Source organism: Schistocerca serialis, chromosome 1 (assembly GCF_023864345.2).
Source record: "Schistocerca serialis cubense isolate TAMUIC-IGC-003099 chromosome 1, iqSchSeri2.2, whole genome shotgun sequence".
Taxonomy (NCBI): domain Eukaryota; kingdom Metazoa; phylum Arthropoda; class Insecta; order Orthoptera; family Acrididae; genus Schistocerca; species Schistocerca serialis.
The window spans coordinates 239,310,133-239,332,488 of record NC_064638.1 but is presented as its reverse complement, the minus strand read 5'-3'; the positions used below and the strand labels follow the sequence as shown (position 1 = coordinate 239,332,488).

The following is a 22,356-nucleotide window of genomic DNA, read 5'->3' as shown; positions in this document are numbered from 1 at the left end:
AGTTCCAGGAGTTCCGTAACCTGTGCAGAAAATTAGAATAGAGATCGACATAAACATCATTTCCGCTCTTTTTAGTGCTAATGGAAACCACTCATTGCATATTGTACCACCATACAGAGAGACTTTTCAGAGGTCGTGGTCCAGATTACTGTACCCACTGATACTTCTAATACCCAGTGGCATGTCCTCGATGGTCCCCTGTAGGGTTTGACTTCCATATTTCAAAATTTTTCCGGAGAGTGAGCCAATTGGGGAAGGGTGCCTTGCATGGTGCATCGTGTCCATCATGCATTGAGATCTTTAGCCCACTTTCTCGTTGTCACATTGCAGTGCCACTCATTCTCCATCCCTTGGGTGAGACTACATTCCTGGGTGCAGTTTCTTTCATGCACAATGCTGTGTCGTTTTCTGTGCCGACAACGACCTTGGACTTCTTTGCACGTGATATCCAGCATGGTAGCCAGTCCACTGTGGTGGGGCTGCCATGTACCCTGTTGGTTGTAGCACCCTGACAACACAGGGATCTCTCTGCTGATGACTGTGCTGTTAACTCCCTGTATATGCCAAGTAGTAGATGCCTATCTCCCTGGGACATTGGGACTCCCGGCAATGGCCATCCTGCCTAAGTGGCCCTTGCTGTGGCTGGGTGGCACCCATGGGGAGGCCCCTTGGTCTGGCCCACCCTAAGTGTTCGCGGGCGCACTTCAATGCGCAGGCGTATGACCCCAAATCGTTCCCCTCCCTGGCCATATCATGAGAGGAACGAAAGTCTAGGGCTGGCGGCGACGCTTTTTTGCCCTGGTACCTAGTACGTACGAGAGCTGTTTGGAAGTCTTTCATGACGATGAAGCCTCAGTTCTTTGTAGAGCATTTAGAGGGCAAGTTTAGGGAGGTGGAGGGCTTGTCTAAAATGGTCTCTGGGTCAGTTTTGATAAACACAGCATCCGCTGCCCAATCACAAGCATTACTCACTTGTGACAAATTGGATGATGATCCTGTTATCATCACACCCCGTGAGAGTTTAAATATGGTCCAGAGTATTATCAGGGTGTATACGATCCGGGACAGCTGGGAGATTCTGGAAAAAACCTGCGAATTTTTTAGAATTCCGGGAATTTTTCATTGTTTTAGTTTTCTGTTAAATTTTTGTAATTTTGACTGATAAGAACCAATACTCTAACGAAGGATATTACTGTATACCACTTTTGCAGAATAATACTGCAGCAATAAAACATGAACAAGAGAGAAAAAAAGGAAAATAAGGCTTAAGTCGCAAAGGAAATGCGCCATATACAACAAAACACTGTGCTCATACAAGCGTCTGCCAACCAAAGTGTGTCAAAGGCTTTAGGAAGAATATGCAGTGCAACCTAAAAACAAATTGGCTCCGATGAGCGTGACGTGACAGCTGTTTACATTACTCATTTTAGCAGTTGCAGGCGGGGTCTTGCGCGTGCGCAGTTGAGTCGCGTGTGAGTAGTACCCCAGATCACGTAAGATCTTATGTGATCTGGGCTAATACCTTCTCCCGCTTCTGGCTACAGATGTGTGGCTTTGCGCCACTATCTAAATTGCTCCAGTTCGGAAATCGTAGATCCGGGGCTGATGCACAGAGCAGTCAGAGTTGTAGTGGGGAGGTGGGTAGTCTCCACGTGACCTGTGTTTATGTTTAGTGATTTTGCTGTTTCCTCTTCGGTTATTGCTCTCACATTAAATGAAAACAAAACGGATTTCTGTGGCCGGGAGCTACCAAATGAATTAAAATACGTTCGCATAATTACTGAAGGCTAAAATATGTTGTTAGTTTGATGTTTTATTTCCACCTTTCTGACAATTAAGCATTAATCGCCTTGCAGAACAATGAAGTTATTTTTGTCTGTTTGCTAAAGACATTTGGCTTTCATTAATCTTTTGTGCTGAGGCAGTCAATTTATTTGGAACTAAGTGTTTAATTTAACACTGTTGGCTAGTTTCAACTGTTCGCTGCACTTCAAGTGCACGTTTTCCATTTTCTAGCTCGTATGGCATTATGCCATAATAATGAACCAAACATGAGATAATCAGAGTACTGGTACTCAAGGAAATTCACATCCGAATCTGGACATACGATTGTGCACTTTAAGCCGAATTGTGCATTTTAGTATGGTTCACGAAATTCCGAAGCTCATGAAGTAGCCTTTGATGTCTTGTTTCTTTTATGACATAATGCAAGATCTTTTAATGTATTGCACGTACGAGCATGTGGGCTTCCTGCGTCATCGTAGCTACGCAGGCACAAATGATGGTTTGAAAAGTGTTACTTTCAAAGTAAATTTCCTTTTATGCAACATGAACTATGTGCAAGAATGTACGATGAATTTCTTAGATCACAGAGCGTTTGACTCTCATTCAAAAATCTACTCTTTGAGGACGACCATCTAGAAGAATTTCGAGCCCAGAAGATCAGGTATTTACGTCATTATTAAAAATTTTACTCGCACATTTGTGTGATGTTTCTTAAAGGATAACACGCGCAAAAAGATCAGCATTATATGTAGAAACTTACCTTCTCTTGCAGCTTATTAATCTTCGAGACGAATATTATTTGTGAAAGCTTTGTTTTTCTTGTAGCAGCACTATGTCTATTAATTTCCACCATTAACTTTACTGTTTTTTGTGTGTTCGTGCTACTTAAGAGTGATCTTGCTATTGGTTGACTACAACACGTGTCCTATGCTGTCATCAGCTGGCAAGATCACGTGACATGAGCTATGACTGGCTTACAAAAGCGTCGCAATTTCGATTTCATTGCTTCGGAAAGTAACATGCAGTGTTTGGTGGAATTCGAATTTATACCACCGTAACAAGGAAAGAAATGCAGTGTACATGTTGCTGCACATCACAGATATTTCCAAAACGTGCTTTTCGCTCCTGGGTTTCGTTTTCTATAGTGCTGGCAAATTCTATGTCTGTGTAGAAAATCGTAAACATTCTAAGGATTGATAAGTTTTACAGTGCCAAGGAAAAGTATACTGTCACTTAACACGGAAAAAGTGTATTTTCAACCGTGAAATCCGGGAAAAATCCAGGAATTTTTTTTTCTTGTCCATGTATACACCCTGATTATATTCTGCAGGGACATTCTTTTGCAGTTTGATGACGAGCTGCACTCCAATGTAGAGTGGCGAGGTGTTCATTTCGTCTGGTGTGTTCATCGGGGCCAGAGAATTATCAGGTTATCACCGGTGCCTTCATGTTGGCCTTCGAGGGTGATACATTGCCCGAGAAGGTCAAGGTGATGGTCTACTGCTGTGACATCAAGCCCTATATCCCTCCCGCGATGCGGTGTTTTCATTGCTGGAAGTTCAGCCATATGTCTTCCCACTGTACTTCCAGCCTTACATGTCATGATTGTGGACCCCCATCACATGCCAATACTCCTTGTGCCCCGCCTCCCAGCCGTGTCAACTGCGGAGAGCATCATTCACCTTGTTCGCCAGACTGCAGGATTTTACAGAAAGAGAGGAAAATCATGGAATATAAGACCTTGAACCAGCTGACCTACACTGAGGCTAAGCGGAAGTTTGAACACCTCCATCCTGTTTGTATGACCACCTCATACGTCGCTGCTACAACTGTTCTAGCCCCATCAGCTCCACCTACCCCAGTCACCTCTGAGCCGGAAGACTACAGCTGCCCACTTGATGGTGGGGAGCAATTCCGTCCCTGTTGCTTCTGCACCACCTACTTTGGGAGCAACTCCTCTCCAACTATCGGGGACTTCTGTCCACCCTTCTAAGCTGGAGAAGTGTCCAACTTCTTCGGCAGCCTATCACTTGCAAGGGGTCCCTTGGGTCTCTCCCTTCCCAGGTTTCTGCTAGGGGGAAAGATGACTTTCGCCAGTAGCTGGTTGTAGGGTTTCACTCGCATCCTCAGTCCTGGAGACTAAATCAGTCAAGCCCTCCCAGCCAGAGAAACTCCAGGACCAACTAGAGAAATCCAAAAAGAAGACTCCCAAGACCAATGGAATGGTGGTGGCACCCACACCACTGCTACCTACAAGCTTTGCTTCTGAGGATGAGGTGGAGATTCTGGTGTCAGCTGAGGACCTAGCTCTCCCTGGACCCTCAGACACCAGGGATACAGACTGCTCAGGAAATAAATCGGTGGCAGCAGGTGACCCTGAGGTGTAAACTGTCTCATTGAATGTTCCATGCCTTCCCAGCCTCATGATCACATCATCCTCCAGTGGAATTATGGTGGTCTTTTCCTCCACCTGGCTGAGCTACGGCAAATGTTAAGTTTTACAGCTACTTCCTGCATTGCCCTCCAGGAAACCTGGTTGTTCCCGATAATGTGTAAGCTTGCCCCCCCCATGGCTATAAGTGATACTGCAGAAACCGTAGTGACTATAATAGTGTCAGGTGGAGTTTGCGTCTTACTGGCCGAGGCAGAGATGTCGAAAATTTACTGTCACAACTTGACCTCTGCCTCTTAAATACAGGTGCCCCATGCATTTCAGTGTGGCACATGGCACATACTCGGCCATTGATCTCTGGGTTTGCAGTCCTGATCTTCACCCATCTATCCACTGGAGAACACATGATGACCTGTGTGGTATAGTGACCACTTCCCCATCTTCCTGTCACTGCCCCGGCATCAGACCAATGGACGCCTGCCCAGAAGGGCTTTAAACAAGGCACACTGGGAAACTTTCACCTCTGCTGTCACCGTTGAATCTCTCCCACATGCTAACATTGATGTGATGGTTGAGTAGATGAATACAACTATTGTTTCTGTGGCAGAAAATGCAATTCCTTGCTCTTTAGGGTGCCCGTGGTGAAAGATTGGCCCGGTGGTCACCAGAAGTTGCTGAAGCAATTATGGAGCGTTGGCGAGCTCTACAGCGGCATAAGCGGCTCCCTTTCCTGGAGCACCTCATAGCCTTTAAACGGCTCCATGCCTGTGTTCGCCATCTTATAAAACAATGGAAGCAGGAATGTTGGGAGAGATAAGTCTCGACCATTGTTTGCCATATGTCACCTTCCCACGTATGGGTAAAAATCTAATGTGTTTTCAGGTACCTGACCCCAATAGGTGTTAACATAAGTGGTGCGTTGTCCAACAAAGAAAATGAGATTGCTGAGCGCTATGCGCGAGCCTCTGCGTCGGAGAATTACCCCCCAGCCTTTCGCACCCTCAAGCGATGGCTGGAACGGAAAGTCCTCTCGTCCACTACATGCAACAGTGAATCCTATAATGCCCCATTTACAGAGTGGGAGTTCCTCAGTGCCCTTGCACATTGTCTCGACACCGCTCCTGGGCAAATCAGATGCACAGTCAGATGATTAAACATCTCTCATTTGACTACAAGCGACATCTCCTTGTCATCTTCACCCGAATCTGGTGCAATGGTGTCTTTGGCGGGCAAGCACCATCATTCCAGTCCTCAAACCCGGTCAAAACCCGCTTGATGTGGATAGCTCTCGGTGCATCAGCCTCACCAATGTTCTTTGTAAGCTGCTGGAATGTATGGTGTGTCAGCAGCGGGTTGGGTCCTGAAGTCACGTGGCCTGCTGGCTCCATGTCAGGGCGGTTCCCGCCAGGGTTGCTCTGCCACTGATAATCTTGTGTCCATCGAGTCTGCCATCCGAACAGCCTCGGCAATACCTGATTGCTGTCTTTTTTGAATTACCGAGCGAGGTGGCGCAGTGGTTAGCACACTGGACTCGCATTCGGGAGGATGACTGTTCAATCCCGTCTCTGGCCATCCTGACTTAGGTTTTCCGTGATTTCCCTAAATCGCTTCAGGCAAATGCCGGGATGGTTCCCTTGAAAGGGCACGGCCGATTTCCTTCCCCATCCTTCCCTCACCCGAGCTTGCACTCCGTCTCTAATGACCTCGTTGTCGACGGGACGTTAAACACTAATCTCCTCCTCCCCTCCCTTTTTTGAATTACATGAAGCATATGACATGACTTGGCGACATCATATCCTTGCCACATTGTATGAGTGCGGTTTCTGGGGACCACTCCCGATTTTTATCCAAAACTTCCTGTCGCCTTGTACTTTCCGTGTCCAAGTTGGTGACTCCCATAGCTCCCTTCATATCCAGGAGAATGGAGCCCCACAGGGCTCTGATTGAGTCTCTATTTTTAATGGCCATTAACCGTGTAGCAGCAGCTGTTGGGCCCTCTGTCTCACCTTCTCTGTATGCAGGTGACTTATGCATTTCGTACTGCTGCTCCAGTATTGTTGTAGCTGAGTGGCGCCTCCAGGGAGCCATCCACAAGGTGCCGTCATGGGCTCTAATCCACGGCTTCCAGTTTTCAGCCGCAAAATTGTGTGTCGTGCACTTCTGTCGGCGTCATACCGTTCATCCGGAATCAGAACTTTATCTTACTGACAATCCACTCGCTGTAGTGGATGCATATCAATTCTTAGGACTGGTTTTCAGTGCCTGACTGACATGGCTACTTTGCCTTCGTCAGTTTAAGCAGAAATGCTGGCAGCACCTCAATGCTCTCCGCTGCCTGAGCCATACCAGCTGGGGTGCAGATTGCTCTATGCTGCTGCAGCTCTACAGAACCCTTGTTCAATCCTGCCTTGACTGTGGGAGTGTTGTTTATGGTTCGGTGGCACCCTCGGCATTGCGTTTACTCGACCCAGTGTACCACTGTGGTATTCGCCTAGTGACAGGTTCTTTTAAAATGAGTCCGGTGACCAGTGTCCTGGTGGAGGCTGGAGTCCCTCCCTCCATTGAAGGTTAGGTGTGCACAACTGCTCGCTAGTTACGTTGCATACATTCATAGTTCTCCTCCGTATCTAAATTACTGTCTCCTATTCCCACTCCCGCATCGGTGGCCCTGGTCAGGGCTAATGATTGCGGTTCGCGTGAAATCCCTTCTGTCTGGATATGAGTCCTTCACTTTACCACCTATACTTGAGGTCCATTCATATACACCTCCATGGTGTACACCTAGGCTGTGGCTTTGCCTGGACCTTTCACATGGCCCTAAGGACTTGGGTAACTCTGCGACTCTCCGCTGTCACTTCTTCTCGAGTCTCAATATGTACCGGGGCCATGAAGGGGTTTACATTGATGGCTCGATGGCCGATGATCACGTTGGCTTTGTCTATGTTCATGGAGGACATATAGAACAGCAGTCCTTGCCTGATGTCTGCAGTGTTTTCACTGCAGAGCTTGTGGCTTTATTTCATGCTCTTGAGCACATCTGCTGATGCCCAGGTGAGTCATTTCTTGTGTGTGCTGACTCCTTGAGTTGCCTAGAAGCTATTGACCAGTGCTACCCCTGTCATCCTTTGGTAGCGACCATCTAGGAGTCCATCTATGCACTGGAACGGTCCAGTCGTTCAGTGGTGTTTGTCTGGACTCCAGGTCACGTTGGAATCCTAGGCAACGAACTTGCCAACAGGGTGGTCAAACAGGCTATGTGGAAACTGCTTCTGGAGATGGGCATCTCTGAACCTGACCTGCATTCTGACTTACGCTGCAGGGTTTTTTGGCTTTGGGAGACGGAATGGCGTAACAGTATGCACAACAAACTGCATGTCATTAAGGAGACTGCGAATGTGTTTTCATGGTGCAGGAGGTAACTGTGGGCTGCCCAAGCATGGCCTTCGGGATCCGGCAGAGGACAACTCAATCCCTGCGAGAGGCCCACATTGAAGACTTCCACACATTCGCAGTATCTTCACACTGTGTTAGCTGACAGTCAATGTTCATCTCTAAAAACTTTGTGTTCGCCACACAATCTATGGATTTATCATCCATGCTTAGTAACAGTAGTATCTTCCTCTCTCTCTCTGTTTAAATTCATACTAGTCATTTTATGTTCAGTGTAAACTTATTACATACTGCCCAATTGTAGACATCTGTGAAGTTTCATTTGCTTCCTCAGTAGGAGTACTGATATTTTATCAATGACTAAGATGTTTCTGTAATCAACTCTGGAAAGGCACTGTGCACTGGTGCTGCTGCTCGCAGTGTGGTTTCAGTCCCCTGAGACTGCTGTGTGTGTGTGTGTGTGTGTGTGTGTGTGTGTGTGTGTGTGTGGGGGGGGGGGGGGGGGGGGGGGCTCTCTGGAAAGTCATTGATATATATTAGGTTGGTGCATAGGTTCATAGCATATTTGTTTTGTGTGAAGGTATTCTGGTTGCTGTGGGTTTATTTACCAATTGTCATTTTTTTACTTGTGGTTCACTGTTGCTATTTGAATTTACATATTGTCATTTAGAGATAATGAGTAGAGATATGGACACAAGAAAATGGAGTGCCAAGTGGGGAAATTGGAACATTTCAGAGATATTCTTCCATTAAGTTCAGTCGAGTGGTGACAGCAGTTGAGGCAGCCAAAAACAATGCGCCATGTATAGGGGTAATATTATTGGATAGAACATGGCAAGAAAGTTGTTTTCTTGTTTTAAGGAGGATCGTTTTGTCATTAGTGACTCACCATGTTCAGGAAGAGCTTTGGGGTTTGATGATGATCGTTTAAATGCATTAATCCACAATGATTCAGGTCAGTGTACTCTAGAACTGGCAATTGTGATAAACAGCGATCATTCCACCATTGTGTGGCAGTTTCATTCAGTGGGGAAGTTTCAAAAAATGGGTGTGAGGGGACTGCATGTTCTAAGCCAGTCACAAAAATCAGTTGGTGGCTATGTGTTCATCTCTGCTTGCTCATCATCAATTGGCTCGTGAACAACACTGTCAATTCCTATCTTGTATCATTACTGATGACGAGAAATAGATTGAATGAGCTCAAAGAAGGTGACAACACGCCATACAAAGACATGTGTACATCCATAAGATATTGTTATCCATCTGGCAGGACAGCAATTGCTTCCTTGAGGTGTAACCATCACTGCTGACATTTATTGTCAACAACAGAGGCTTCTTGCAGATGCAGTCAGAGAACAATGACCAGGAAGACTGTGTGAAGTGATGCTACTCCACGGTAATGCCTGTCTGCATTCTATTAGACTGCCAAAAAATATTATAGAGGATTTAGGTTGGGAAGTCATTCCACACCCACCTTATTCAGCTGATATTGCTCATTCTGATTTTCACCTTTTCTGCTCTTTACCAAACAACTTTCAAGGAACTTCCTTTCCAGATGCAAATGCACTCTGAACGTGGCTTGACGAGTTCTTTACCCCAAAACTTCGTGATTTCTACTACCCCTGTGCTGGCAGATTGTTGAAAACAGTGAAGGAAAATATGTTATAGATGACTAAAATCTCTGTTATGTGTATCTGTTGTGTTTATAACTATGCACCAACCTGATATTAAGAATGTAGTTCGATTGAATACTATGTGCTGAAGAACAACTTTGTTTATATATTTCTTGTGTGACAGTTCTTTCACTAAAAATTTGTCATCAGAAGATGTGTGGATGATCTCCACTTTTTGTACCCAGTTTTCCAAGTAAGACTGAAACCAATCTATCGCTGTTCCTCTTACACCTAGTGCTTTGAACTTGCTCAGTGGTATTTTATGGTCAACAGTGTCTGCAGCATTGGACAAGTCTAATAAAATACGTGTAGCCACTCAATATATCAAGACCTTAGAGTATCACTTCGGTGAACTTGGCAGTGACTGATATTGTACTTCTTCCACTTTTGTAACCAAACTGTGCTTCATTGAAAAGGTTGTATTTATTCATGTAACTTATCACTTTCGTGATTGCTTCAATTATGTTTCAGAATAAAGACAGCAGTGAAACTGGTATGTAGTTTTTAATGCTTTACTGATTTTCTTTAGCAAGGGCATGCTTTAGGTAGTCTTTGATAAAACATGAACTAAATGATTCATTTACACAAATGTAATGTGCACCTCAGTTTTTAAACTTAAATTAACAAAAAAAAGGGTATTTGGCACATCACTGGTGGTGTATTTTTGTATTGTTGAAATTTATTTTACAATGCTAATTTTACTTCAAACAATAGTGAATGTGTATATGAACTATAAAAAAGAACACCTAACTTGATTACCTACATGACATACAAAGAAACATACTGTAAATTACAGGTGGTAATCATCATTATTCACTAATGTCATTACTGGAATCCTCAGAAGAGTTTACATCAGAAGTAAATTCATTTCCTTCTTCCCTGCTGTCCTCGGTGTTCCAGAGCACATCACCTTCACTGCCACTGCCTGTATTTGAAATACATCATTTCTTGAATGATTTTACAATCATTGGGGCTTCGAAGCATTTCCAGGCAGCCAAAACCCAGTGCGCAATAATGTAGGGTGCAACACGTGTAATTTTTCCTGTCAGAGTCATTTCAAGATTCGGTTCGCAAAACCATTTTTTGTAGCATTCCTGAGCATAACCTTTGAAAGGTTTATTTATACTAATGTCCAGGGGTTGTAATACAGAAGTCGTTCCTCCAGGATTAATAACAAGTCACTGGATAGGCTGTGGATCTTCTTTTTTACGTCGTCAGTGAGATGACCACGAAATACATTGAGACAAATCACTGATGGTTGCTTGGGAAGCCCACCAGGATGGAGTTTCCACACATTTCAGAGCCAGTCAAGCATCAGAGTTTGTCGCCCTTCCCTTCTCTTGATTCTGAACAATGACATCATCAGGGAATAGCTTTTCATTTTTTAGAGTCTTCGGGCTTGTTTTTCGCTTGAAGATTAAAAAAGGGGAAGTTTGTTCCCATCTGCTGTGATTGCCAGCTTTACTGTTACTTGCTGTTTTTCACACCCAGATGTTTTGATGGTAACTTCTTTTGTACTTTCCTCATCAATTGCATAATTACATGGCTTATCAAACCAAATTGGAGTCTTTGTCAGTGTTGCCTGTTTGGCCGATAGAAAAATTCTTCTCTTTACGAAGTGTCATAACATACTGCTGAAATGCTTGAAGATTCTTCTCAAAATCCTGTGAAATCTTTTGGAATATTGTTGTATGGCATCGCAGAGATAAGCTTGCTCATTTCATAAAGCGATCAACCCATCCTCGGCTAGCCTGAAACTCTTAGTTCGGTATATTAAGAGCTGCAGCCACCTCTTTTGCTTCTTTACTACTTTTTTTCATGTCACTGGTCACATGTTGCCCATTTTTCCTCCTTTCTCGGACGAATTCCAAAACATTTACTTCAACATCAGGATGTCTTCCTTTGCGAGGTCCAGCTAATTTCTTTTTAGTAGCGGTAGTTGCAAATAATCCCAGTTTCTGTTTCTTCATAAGAGAATGTTACTCTCAGCTACACTGAACACTACCTGCACTTCTGTTACCGTATTTTTCAGCATAAAGAATTACTTTACGCTTGAAAGTAGCTTCATACAATATTCTTCTCTGCTTGCCTTCCATTTTGTGACTGCCTAATGCACTGAGCGAGGTGGCGCAGTGGTTATCACACTGGACTTGAATTCAGGACGACGACGGTTCAAACCCACACCGTGCCCTCCTGATCTAGGTTTTCTGTGATTTCTTCAAATTGTTTCAGGCAAATGCTGGGATGGTTCCTTTGCAAGGGGACAGCCGACTTCCTTCCCCATACTTCCCTAACCTGATGGGACCAATGATCTTGCTGTTTGGTTGCTACCCCCAAATCAGCCAGTCAACTGCTTAATGCAAACACATTGCAAAGGACTGTAGTAGGCCAACAATAATGAATCAAGGTTGAGAAGTATAACAAAAAATTCTATTTGAACTGATGACTAAAGAAAATTTCCTCTCATGACAATGGATTTTGTTCGGACGCCTACAAACAGAATTCAGAACTGGAAATATATACCAGCTCTTTTAACTCGATAACCTCTTACCCAATTTACATCTTCCTTTCTTTAATCCACAGACACCGTACCTGTATTTTCTAGCTAGAGTTTAATAAATTTCTTACTACTTCAGGTCACATAGGCCAGCCAATAAGATTTCCCTAGCCGGAAATGGCTGGGCCCAATCATCATGTATCTGGAACACTTTGTGTCAACTGTCTTGTTTTTCCATTACCACTACAACCTAGCAGTAGCTGAATGATAATTGCACAATGAAGCAAAATGTTGCAAGTTGCGTTGGCAACACCTATCTTGGATTATGTCAACATTTCCTCTCTCTAATCTCCCTCTCTACAATGGCCTAAAATATTCCATTAACTCCAACACCACGACCACCATCACCACCACCACCACCTGTGGTGCGAACCATCTATTTTTTGTGCCATTTCACATCAGATGTCGATAGGAAGAAAACGGGATGAAGTCAAGCGAGACATTGAGTAAGAATTTAGAATCAAGGTAAAGCTTCCTAGGAAGAAATATAAATGTAGGAATTTTTGCAGTGATCTTAAGTGTTTCTCATGGGGGGGGGGGGGGGGGGGTGGTACGAATTTATAGTGTAGAATCATGAAAAACTTAAAATCGGAGAATGTAAAATCAAAGTTCCACTGTATTAATTCATCCCAAACATCCACTGTAACAGAAAGCTGTTTCCCTACTATGAATCATTAATCGTGACTGATTTACATGCCTGCAGTTAAACACTTTCAGCCGTTCGCAGTACCAGCACAGCAAGGCCGTTTTGGTTATTGTTACAAGGCCAGATCAGTCAATCATCCAGACTGTTGTCCTTGCAACTACTGAAAAGGCTGCTGCCCCTCTTCAGGAACCACACGTTTGTCTGGCCTCTCAACAGATACCCCTCCGTTGTGGTTGCACCTACGGTACGGCTATCTGTATCGCTGAGGCACGCAAGCCTCCCCACCAACGGCAAGGTCCATGGTTCATGGGGGGAGGCAAGGGGAAACTACAGCCGTAATTTTTCCCGAGGGCATGCAGCTTTACTGTATGATTACATGATGATGGCGTCCTCTTGGGTAAAATATTCCGGAGGTAAAATAGTCCCCCATTCGGATCTCCGGGCGGGGACTACTCAAGCGGATGTCGTTATCGGGAGAAAGAAAACTGGCGTTCTACGGATCGGAGCGTGGAATGTCAGATCCCTTAATCGGGCAGGTAGGTTAGAAAATTTAAAAAGGGAAATGGATAGGTTGAAGTTAGATATAGTGGGAATTAGTGAAGTTCGGTGGCAGGAGGAACAAGACTTCTGGTCAGGTGACTACAGGGTTATAAACACAAAATCAAATAGGGGTAATGCAGGAGTAGGTTTAATAATGAATAGGAAAATAGGAATGCGGGTAAGCTACTACAAACAGCAGAGTGAACGCATTATTGTGGCCAAGATAGATACGAAGCCCACGCCTACTACAGTAGTACAAGTTTATATGCCAACTAGCTCTGCAGATGACGATGAAATTGAAGAAATGTATGATGAAATAAAAGAAATTATTCAGATTGTGAAGGGAGACGAAAATTTAATAGTCATGGGCGACTGGAATTCGAGTGTAGGAAAAGGGAGAGAAGGAAACATAGTAGGTGAATATGGATTGGGGGACAGAAATGAAAGAGGAAGCCGCCTGGTCGAATTTTGCACAGAGCACAACATAATCATAACTAACACTTGGTTTAAGAATCATGAAAGAAGGTTGTATACATGGAAGAACCCTGGAGATACTAAAAGGTATCAGATAGATTATATAATGGTAAGACAGAGATTTAGGAACCAGGTTTTAAATTGTAAGACATTTCCAGGTGCAGATGTGGACTCTGACCACAATCTATTGATTATGACCTGTAGATTAAAACTGAAGAAACTGCAAAAAGGTGGGAATTTAAGGAGATGGGACCTGGATAAACTAAAAGAACCAGAAGTTGTACAGAGATTCAGGGAGAGCATAAGGGAGCAATTGACAGGAATGGGGGAAATAAATACAGTAGAAGAAGAATGGGTAGCTTTGAGGGATGAAATAGTGAAGGCAGCAGAGGATCAAGTAGGTAAAAAGACGAGGGCTAGTAGAAATCCTTGGGTAACAGAAGAAATATTGAATTTAATTGATGAAAGGAGAAAATATAAAAATGCAGTAAGTGAAACAGGCAAAAAGGAATACAAACGTCTCAAAAATGAGATCGACAGGAAGTGCAAAATGGCTAAGCAGGGATGGCTAGAGGACAAATGTAAGGATGTAGAGGCCTATCTCACTAGGGGTAAGATAGATACCGCCTACAGGAAAATTAAAGAGACCTTTGGAGATAAGAGAACGACTTGTATGAATATCAAGAGCTCAGATGGAAACCCAGTTCTAAGCAAAGAAGGGAAAGCAGAAAGGTGGAAGGAGTATATAGAGGGTCTATACAAGGGCGATGTACTTGAGGACAATATTATGGAAATGGAAGAGGATGTAGATGAAGATGAAATGGGAGATATGATACTGTGTGAAGAGTTTGACAGAGCACTGAAAGACCTGAGTCGAAACAAGGCCCCCGGAGTAGACAATATTCCATTGGAACTACTGACGGCCGTGGGAGAGCCAGTCCTGACAAAACTCTACCATCTGGTGAGCAAGATGTATGAAACAGGCGAAATACCCTCAGACTTCAAGAAGAATATAATAATTCCAATCCCAAAGAAAGCGGGTGTTGACAGATGTGAAAATTACCGAACTATCAGCTTAATAAGTCACAGCTGCAAAATACTAACACGAATTCTTTACAGACGAATGGAAAAACTAGTAGAAGCCAACCTCGGGGAAGATCAGTTTGGATTCCGTAAAAACACTGGAACACGTGAGGCAATACTGACCTTACGACTTATCTTAGAAGAAAGATTAAGGAAAGGCAAACCTACGTTTCTAGCATTTGTAGACTTAGAGAAAGCTTTTGACAATGTTGACTGGAATACTCTCTTTCAAATTCTAAAGGTGGCAGGGGTAAAATACAGGGAGCGAAAGGTTATTTACAATTTGTACAGAAACCAGATGGCAGTTATAAGAGTTGAGGGGCAAGAAAGGGAAGCAGTGGTTGGGAAGGGAGTAAGACAGGGTTGTAGCCTCTCCCCGATGTTGTTCAATCTGTATATTGAGCAAGCAGTAAAGGAAACAAAAGAAAAATTCGGAGTAGGTATTAAAATTCATGGAGAAGAAACAAAAACTTTGAGGTTCGCCGATGACATTGTAATTCTGTCAGAGACAGCAAAGGACTTGGAAGAGCAGTTGAATGGAATGGACAGTGTCTTGAAAGGAGGATATAAGATGAACATCAACAAAAGCAAAACAAGGATAATGGAATGTAGTCTAATTAAGTCGGGTGATGCTGAGGGAATTAGATTAGGAAATGAGGCACTTAAAGTAGTAAAGGAGTTTTGCTATTTGGGGAGCAAAATAACTGATGATGGTCGAAGTAGAGAGGATATAAAATGTAGGCTGGCAATGGCAAGGAAAGCGTTTCTGAAGAAGAGAAATTTGTTAACATCCAGTATTGATTTAAGTGTCAGGAAGTCATTTCTGAAAGTATTCGTATGGAGTGTAGCCATGTATGGAAGTGAAACATGGACGATAAATAGTTTGGACAAGAAGAGAATAGAAGCTTTCGAAATGTGGTGCTACAGAAGAATGCTGAAGATTAGATGGGTAGATCACATAACTAATGAGGAAGTATTGAATAGGATTGGGGAGAAGAGAAGTTTGTGGCACAACTTGACCAGAAGAAGGGATCGGTTGGTGGGACATGTTCTGAGGCATCAAGGGATCATCAATTTAGTATTGGAGGGCAGCGTGGAGGGTAAAAATCATAGAGGGAGACCAAGAGATGAATACACTAAGCAGATTCAGAAGGATGTAGGTTGCAGTAGGTACAGGGAGATGAAAAAGCTTGCACAGGATAGAGTAGCATGGAGAGCTGCATCAAACCAGTCTCAGGACTGAAGACCACAACAACAACAACAGTTAAACACTTGCTTCACATGATGGAGTAAAACAGAAAGGTGGCAACACACTAAGAAATAGCAAGTAACACTTATTACGAGAATGTTACAAATGCTACTTAGGTACTGTCTGATGATTGGCAATGGATATTTTAATAACTTTTTCTCTCTAGGCAGTCCATGAGAGTAATGATTGCAGACACTTTGTACTGGTCCTAGTTCTATGTACGCAGTGTGAACTCAGAAGGTAGTCTTCAGAGCATTTTACTATGCAGATTGCAGGTACTGAAAAAGGTGTGCAACTGCTAGTTTGTAACTGTCAGGATGTCTGTGATGTGTCTTATTTTCTTTCCTCTTAGCTGAAAGATTTTCAGGTCTGTCAGTACAGGACAGAAGCAATGTAGTCTGCAGTTGACAGTGTTCCCTATTGGTTGCCCACTCTGTCAGTCAATGTACATGACATGCTCTAGGAAGTAGTGTGGATGCAGGAGGAGGCCAGAGCTTCTGAGTACCATGTGGAGGTTGGTGCAAAAGACCTGAGAGATGTCAGGTGTTTTGCCGTTGTGGTGGTGGCTTTTTGCGGTATTTATTGAGTATGTCTTGTGTGGTACACAATGGCAGTTGAAAGCTGACAGCAGCAGTGGTGCCAGCTGTCAGGGATCTCTTTTCGCCAACTCTACTACAGTTGAACGCACAGGAGCTGCTAGGTGTGTTCCTTAGTAATATTTAATCAGGTGTTCTCCACCCACCTTGTAGTAACTTGCCTTTTTCCAGCTAGTGGTTTATGCATCTGCTATTTAATTCATCTTAAAATATGATTTACATGTACTCTTTCAGACACATGGCATGTGTGAGGAGAGATTTTCAGTTAATCTGAATGAGTAATTGGGCTAATTCTGGTGATTTATTTGTAATCCTTCGCAATCTTGTTTGTTGTCCCAAATGAATACTTTCATTTGGTTTTCAGTATTGAAGGTACTTCATTACCAGTACTTGTTAGTTCATACAATGTCAGTGTTCAGTAACTGGGTCATTGTGTGTGAATACATTTTTAAATCCAGAATTTAATATTTTTTTCTTTCACTGATGTCTTCTGTGCTCTCGATGGTAGATTTGTTTGTAGATATCAGACTGCTAGTGTTTTCTCTATCAGCTTGCCTCCATTTTCTCCTTTTTGCAATCTCCTATTATATTACAAGGCATATATCCATCTAGCATGCGATTTATGAGGTTTATAAATTTTGCCTACAGCTCTTCTACATTAGTCACATTTGAACTAAATGTTCGCATTGTTCGTGTTTTTTCCAAGTATTTTGGCACCCATGTAAGAGTTTTGCCAAACCGTATTCTCCTTGATAAACTTTTTGCCCTCGTAGAACTTCATTGCTATAATAGCACCTTGATAGCTAATCCATTGTGCATTGAGAAACTGTGTGAAAAATCTATTTGGTTAATACTCAGGAGGTCTGAAATATTTTTTCATGTTGACTGTTGAACTGTAGTCTGATTAGTTACTTGGTAGTTGACACGTCTCACTTTCAACATAAGTTCCTCTTGTCAGAGCTCTTCATGTTGTGTGTAAACTGGCCACCATTGGGGAAGTGCATCTTAACAATTAACAAAGGTCCACTTCACTGACAGTGTTGGAGTAGAGCTCACCTGCTGTTGCACTTTGAAGAAGTGCCATGAACTAGCAAAATGCTTTACCGTGAAAGCACTGCTTTTTAGTGATCACAGCAGGCAACACTGCCTCTATTTATACTCAGGTAGCATGCTTTGTCTTTGAAGTGTCAGCTAATGGGGGAGCTGACGGTTGCTGTGACAATACTGTAGTGGCACTTTCCAAATACTTTTACAGGTAACTGTTGTTGTTACACTGATTTATGAGCTGTTTATTTTGCTGTTGGTATTGTATTGTGGGTTTCTGAGTTGGCTATATGTTGATTGAAGACAGTGCCTACTACAACTGTTGTGGTATAATCCAAAGTGAATTTTCTTGGTCCATCTACAACCCATTCATGTGGCTGAGTGTTCCATGTTCTGGTACTAGTGAATTACAGGCTGTTACCACCCTTACTTCGAAAGAAACAATCCATTCTTGTAGGTTAAGATTAATTTTAAAATGTGTTTCTGATCCACAAAATTTTCTGTTTCATATTTTACAGGAGGTAAATTATAATGAAGATAAGATAGGCATAAATTTAAAAGAACTGGAGAACGGAGAAAGAGAGTACCGAAAAAGGAAACTCAGTCCATCTAATGGACATGAAAAGACTTCTGGAGATGTAAAATCAGAACATAATAGAGCACAGGACTCTTCTGATTCATCAGAAGAGGAGACAGAATATGATCTTAAAAGAAAAAAGGTTTTAGAGGAAAGAGAGCGGATGCTAAGGTGAGATCAGTTACATTCAAAATATGAACATTTAATTTTTGTTTTTTTACATTTAACTATACATTACCATATTTTTAAAATCTGTAAATTAGTATCTTGTTTCCAAGTTTTTGTGAAGAAATTATCAGCATATGTTAATTCTGTTACTTGAGTTCATGAATTTTTCTCTCTTGCGTGAGAAGTTGGTTGCCATCCTGTGGCATGCTGTCATCGTAAATGTGCGTGGTAAAATTTGTGGTTGGAGTAGTTAACAACTAGCCACTGTCTAGCCATAGCAAACTTCATTTCAAAGTATTTGACAAGAATCACATTAGAAAATTTTGCGTATCCATTTTTTTGTGTTGGAATTTCAAACCTTGCAACACCCTAAGAATCAATCCTGTAGAGCCCATGAAGATAAATTAATCATGGCAATCAAAGAAGTATTCAAATATCTTTCTTCCCATGTTCCACTCTTACACACATCCACCCTTGTTCATTCATAAATTATGGCTATAGTGTATAACCACCTCCAATAGCTTCCAAACTCTGTTATCAGTAAAGGGGATGTCACATTGCTGGGAGCATTCTCAGATGTATTTTTATACTCCTGAAATGGGATATGCTTACATGACGTGTCCACCCTTTGCAAAATATGAGGAACATTTCCTGGAATTGTTCATTCACTGTCAGTTGCCTGTGTGACATGCACCTTATTTCTAACCTTATCCATCCTATTCCTTTTTCTGGTGAGAATGAGACTAACAGTTGTGGAAATTAAGCTTGCTTATGAAGGAATTATTCCACCTTGAGCAGCTTGAACTTAATGGAAATGTGCTTAAAATGGAGCATTGTACCTGTTTGAATAGGTACTGATGCCATTCATCTGTAAAGCTGTGGGGCCACTAGTGTTATCTGAGCATCGAACACGTAGTGTGAATGAGACTGTTGTTACTGTGTTTGATGATAATCACGAAGAAGCAGACGTGATAGACAGAAGGCAGTTAATCCTTGGAATGTTTTTAAGCTACTGTATGAAAGGATATTTTGCATTTATGTATTGGGTAATGCATAATCTAATCAAATCTAAGATATATTAAATTGGAGGATTGGCTCTGAAGTGCTACATCCAGCAGCTGAAGGAACTAAAAGTAAAGGTTAATATGCAGCTTCATCCCCAAAAATATCAGAGAAGTGTGTTGCAGAGTTTTGACGATTGGACAGCATATAGGATTTTTATAACTGTGTTTAGAATTCTTAATATTAACCAGTGATCCAACATAGCTGCTTTGACTTGCAATCCAGTGGCAATGTAATTGTAGTTTGTAACGTGCAAAATGCATGGCTCAGCTCACTTAAAGGGAAACAAAAACATCAGAATAGAAGTCTGAGAGCCCTGTTTGATGGAGCTAGAGACAATATATCCACAGTCCACTATTGGCCCATTCAAATCTGGGCTGTAGAAGCTGCTAGAGCAGTTGGTCTGGACAGTTCCTTTGCATTTGCCAGTGCCTACAAAGAATATAGCTTTCTCCTGGCACACAGCTATGTTCATGGCTTGCAAAGAGATTAGAGAAGACCATATTGTTATGCCGACTCCAGGAACATATGTGGCAGATGGATTTTTATTTTCATTTTTGAAAATGAACTATTGCCTTCTTCAATACTATTGAAAACAAGGAAGAAATAAAATGATATTGTACAGCCCATTCATAGGGCCACATTTTTATACAATAGATGTGATTGTGGTCGTCGATGGTAGTGTGTCCAATATGGTTTACATTTGTTGTAGAAAACGCAAGGGACATTTGGCCCACTGGCTGCAAAGAACAGCAATGTGTCCACAGAACATCCTTGTTGAAGTGAGTTAAAGTGGCAAAATAAGTAAAGAGCACTTGAAAGTCTCTTGGTGAACTACTTCCTCTGATTTGGTCAGTTACGATTTGCTGAAAGCCTAAGACTGTAAAATGGTGGGTTTGTTTGTAAATAACTTTTCTATTGCAAGTCATTATTTTCATTTATTTATCTTTTACATGACACATTTCAGGAAATTATGGAATCATCTTATAGTAGAGATGTTGAGTCACAGTTAGGCACAAAAAAGACTGTTGGGACAGTCAGGTTTCGGACAACAAGGCCTTTGCTGAAAATGCCCCCCCCCCCCTCCCCCGCCGCACACAAAACGCACACGCAAATGCAACTCCCATCATGCGCTTCTACTTGCTGTCTGGCTTCAGCTGCCAGAGATCATGGTTATTTGAGTGAGAGTTTTGTGTGTGTGTGTGTGTGTGTGTGTGTGTGTGTGTGTGTGTGTGTGGGGGGGGGGGGGGGGGGGTGTACTTGGTGCTACAGTTAGCATGTTTGTCCAAGGTAGAACACAAAGCATTCCTGGATTATTATTTTGTATATTTCAGAGTGAGCAAGGGTCAAGTTTGTACTTAGTTACATATTAGTTTTTGATGCAGTTCATTGGATTTAGAAAACTCAATTTTACTTTGTGGATTTTGAAAAGATTTGCAATATTCTGTGATATATTGATGGTGTATTGGATGTTAGATATATGTATGTCTTTGTCTTTTTCTTTTGTGATGCTGTTTGTTTTGGATCTTTCTTGATATTGTCTAGGATAGTGTCAACCAAGGGTCTGTTTCACTTTATTTCTTGTTGCAAGTTTTATTGGTTCAAAGATATTTTAGTTGACCTGTACACTGCCTGTTTGTGGATGTTCGGATGACATTAGGTTGCAGGAATTGTCAGTCATCACGATATTTTTCCTATAATTTTTGAATGTGCATGTGGTGTTGTGTCTTCTAATATTTAGGTCCAGGTAATTGATTCTTTTCACCTGTTCATATTACACTGTAAATGTAATTTTCTCATGTAGATTATTGAAGCAGTTTAGACTGTCTTTTATGTCTTAAGCATTACCTTAAACCAGTAGTGTGTCATTTACATATCTCCTATGAAATTAAATTGTCTTAAAGCAGGGTTCTTGGCTGCTAAATAAATTTTGTTCTATATGTAGGCTATAATTCCATATGTAAATGATCCCATTTCTAGGCCATCTGGTTGTTTACACCGCATGTGCGCGCGCGTGCTTGTGTGCGCACACTCTGCACCACAAAAGAAAAAGAAAAAGAAATAAACAAACATGTATATAGCATTCAGTACATTGGCAGTATTCACAGAAGATAGCAAATATTTTCAAAAACCACAAGGTACAAGTAGAGTTTTCTAAATTTAATAAACTACAACAAGAACTAATACATAAAGTATATACATATCCCATGCTCACTCTGGAATATACAAAATAATATGCCAGGAATACTGTGTGTTCTTCTTGGGACAAACAGGCCAAAATTGTAACACCAAGTACACACAGCACATTTAAGCCTACACAAACACATCATACTCTTGACGTATGTGAACACCTGTAAGCAGCTAAGGGTGTTCATTTCACTGTAATTTCATTCTAACGAGCTGCATGGTCACCGATGGTATCTGTTCTCTCGGACATGTCCGAAAGAACAGATACCATCTTAGTATATATATCATACTCTGTCAGCTACATCTAAAAATATATCTGTTTGTTTATGTAAGTTGTTCTTCAGGTATAGTGTACACAGAAAATTGCATGTGATGTTTAGCATGTGTGAGACTTTGCACAAATGGACCATAAGAAAACTGTAACTGCAAGTTTTCCCAGATTTTGCCACTAACTAGATATAAGAATTGATTACCAACTAAAATTTTGCTTTTTTTCATACATTGCAGTAAACTCAACAGAACAAAGCAGAACCTCACACATAAAAAGCATTATGTAAAAATGGTTTAGTACACAGTAAAACACCCTTTAAAAAGGGAATTATTTCCGGAATGTGTCATGTAAAATATAAAGAAAAGAAAATCGTGACTGGTAACAGAAAAGTTATTTATAAACAAACCTGTTGAATATCTTGGAGAAAGAGGTCTATTGTTCCATGATTCATGGTCAGGACCCAAAGACTACAGTATCATCTTAGCATGTTTTTTCCCAACAATGTTATTGCATTAAAGATACTGTTGACAGAGACAAACAGGCAGTGAAGATCATATATCAGAAACCATGCTGATTTTTTGGCTTGCTGGCTGGATAACTTTACCTAGTTGCTAGATGGATATTCCCCTATCCACTTTCATTCTGTTATTTACAAATTTCTG

General features: G+C 41.9%; 1 protein-coding gene across 1 annotated transcript in view; it reads left to right on the top strand.

Annotated features, from left to right (window-relative positions):
- The window catches only part of LOC126466663 (WD repeat-containing protein 76-like), a 168,237-nt gene that overhangs the window by 9,401 nt on the left and 136,480 nt on the right, over positions 1 to 22,356 (top strand). The window contains exon 2 of the mRNA XM_050096400.1: positions 17,948 to 18,177. Coding sequence (XP_049952357.1) covers positions 17,948 to 18,177 — 230 coding nt within the window. The remainder of the gene's footprint in view (positions 1 to 17,947; positions 18,178 to 22,356) is intronic.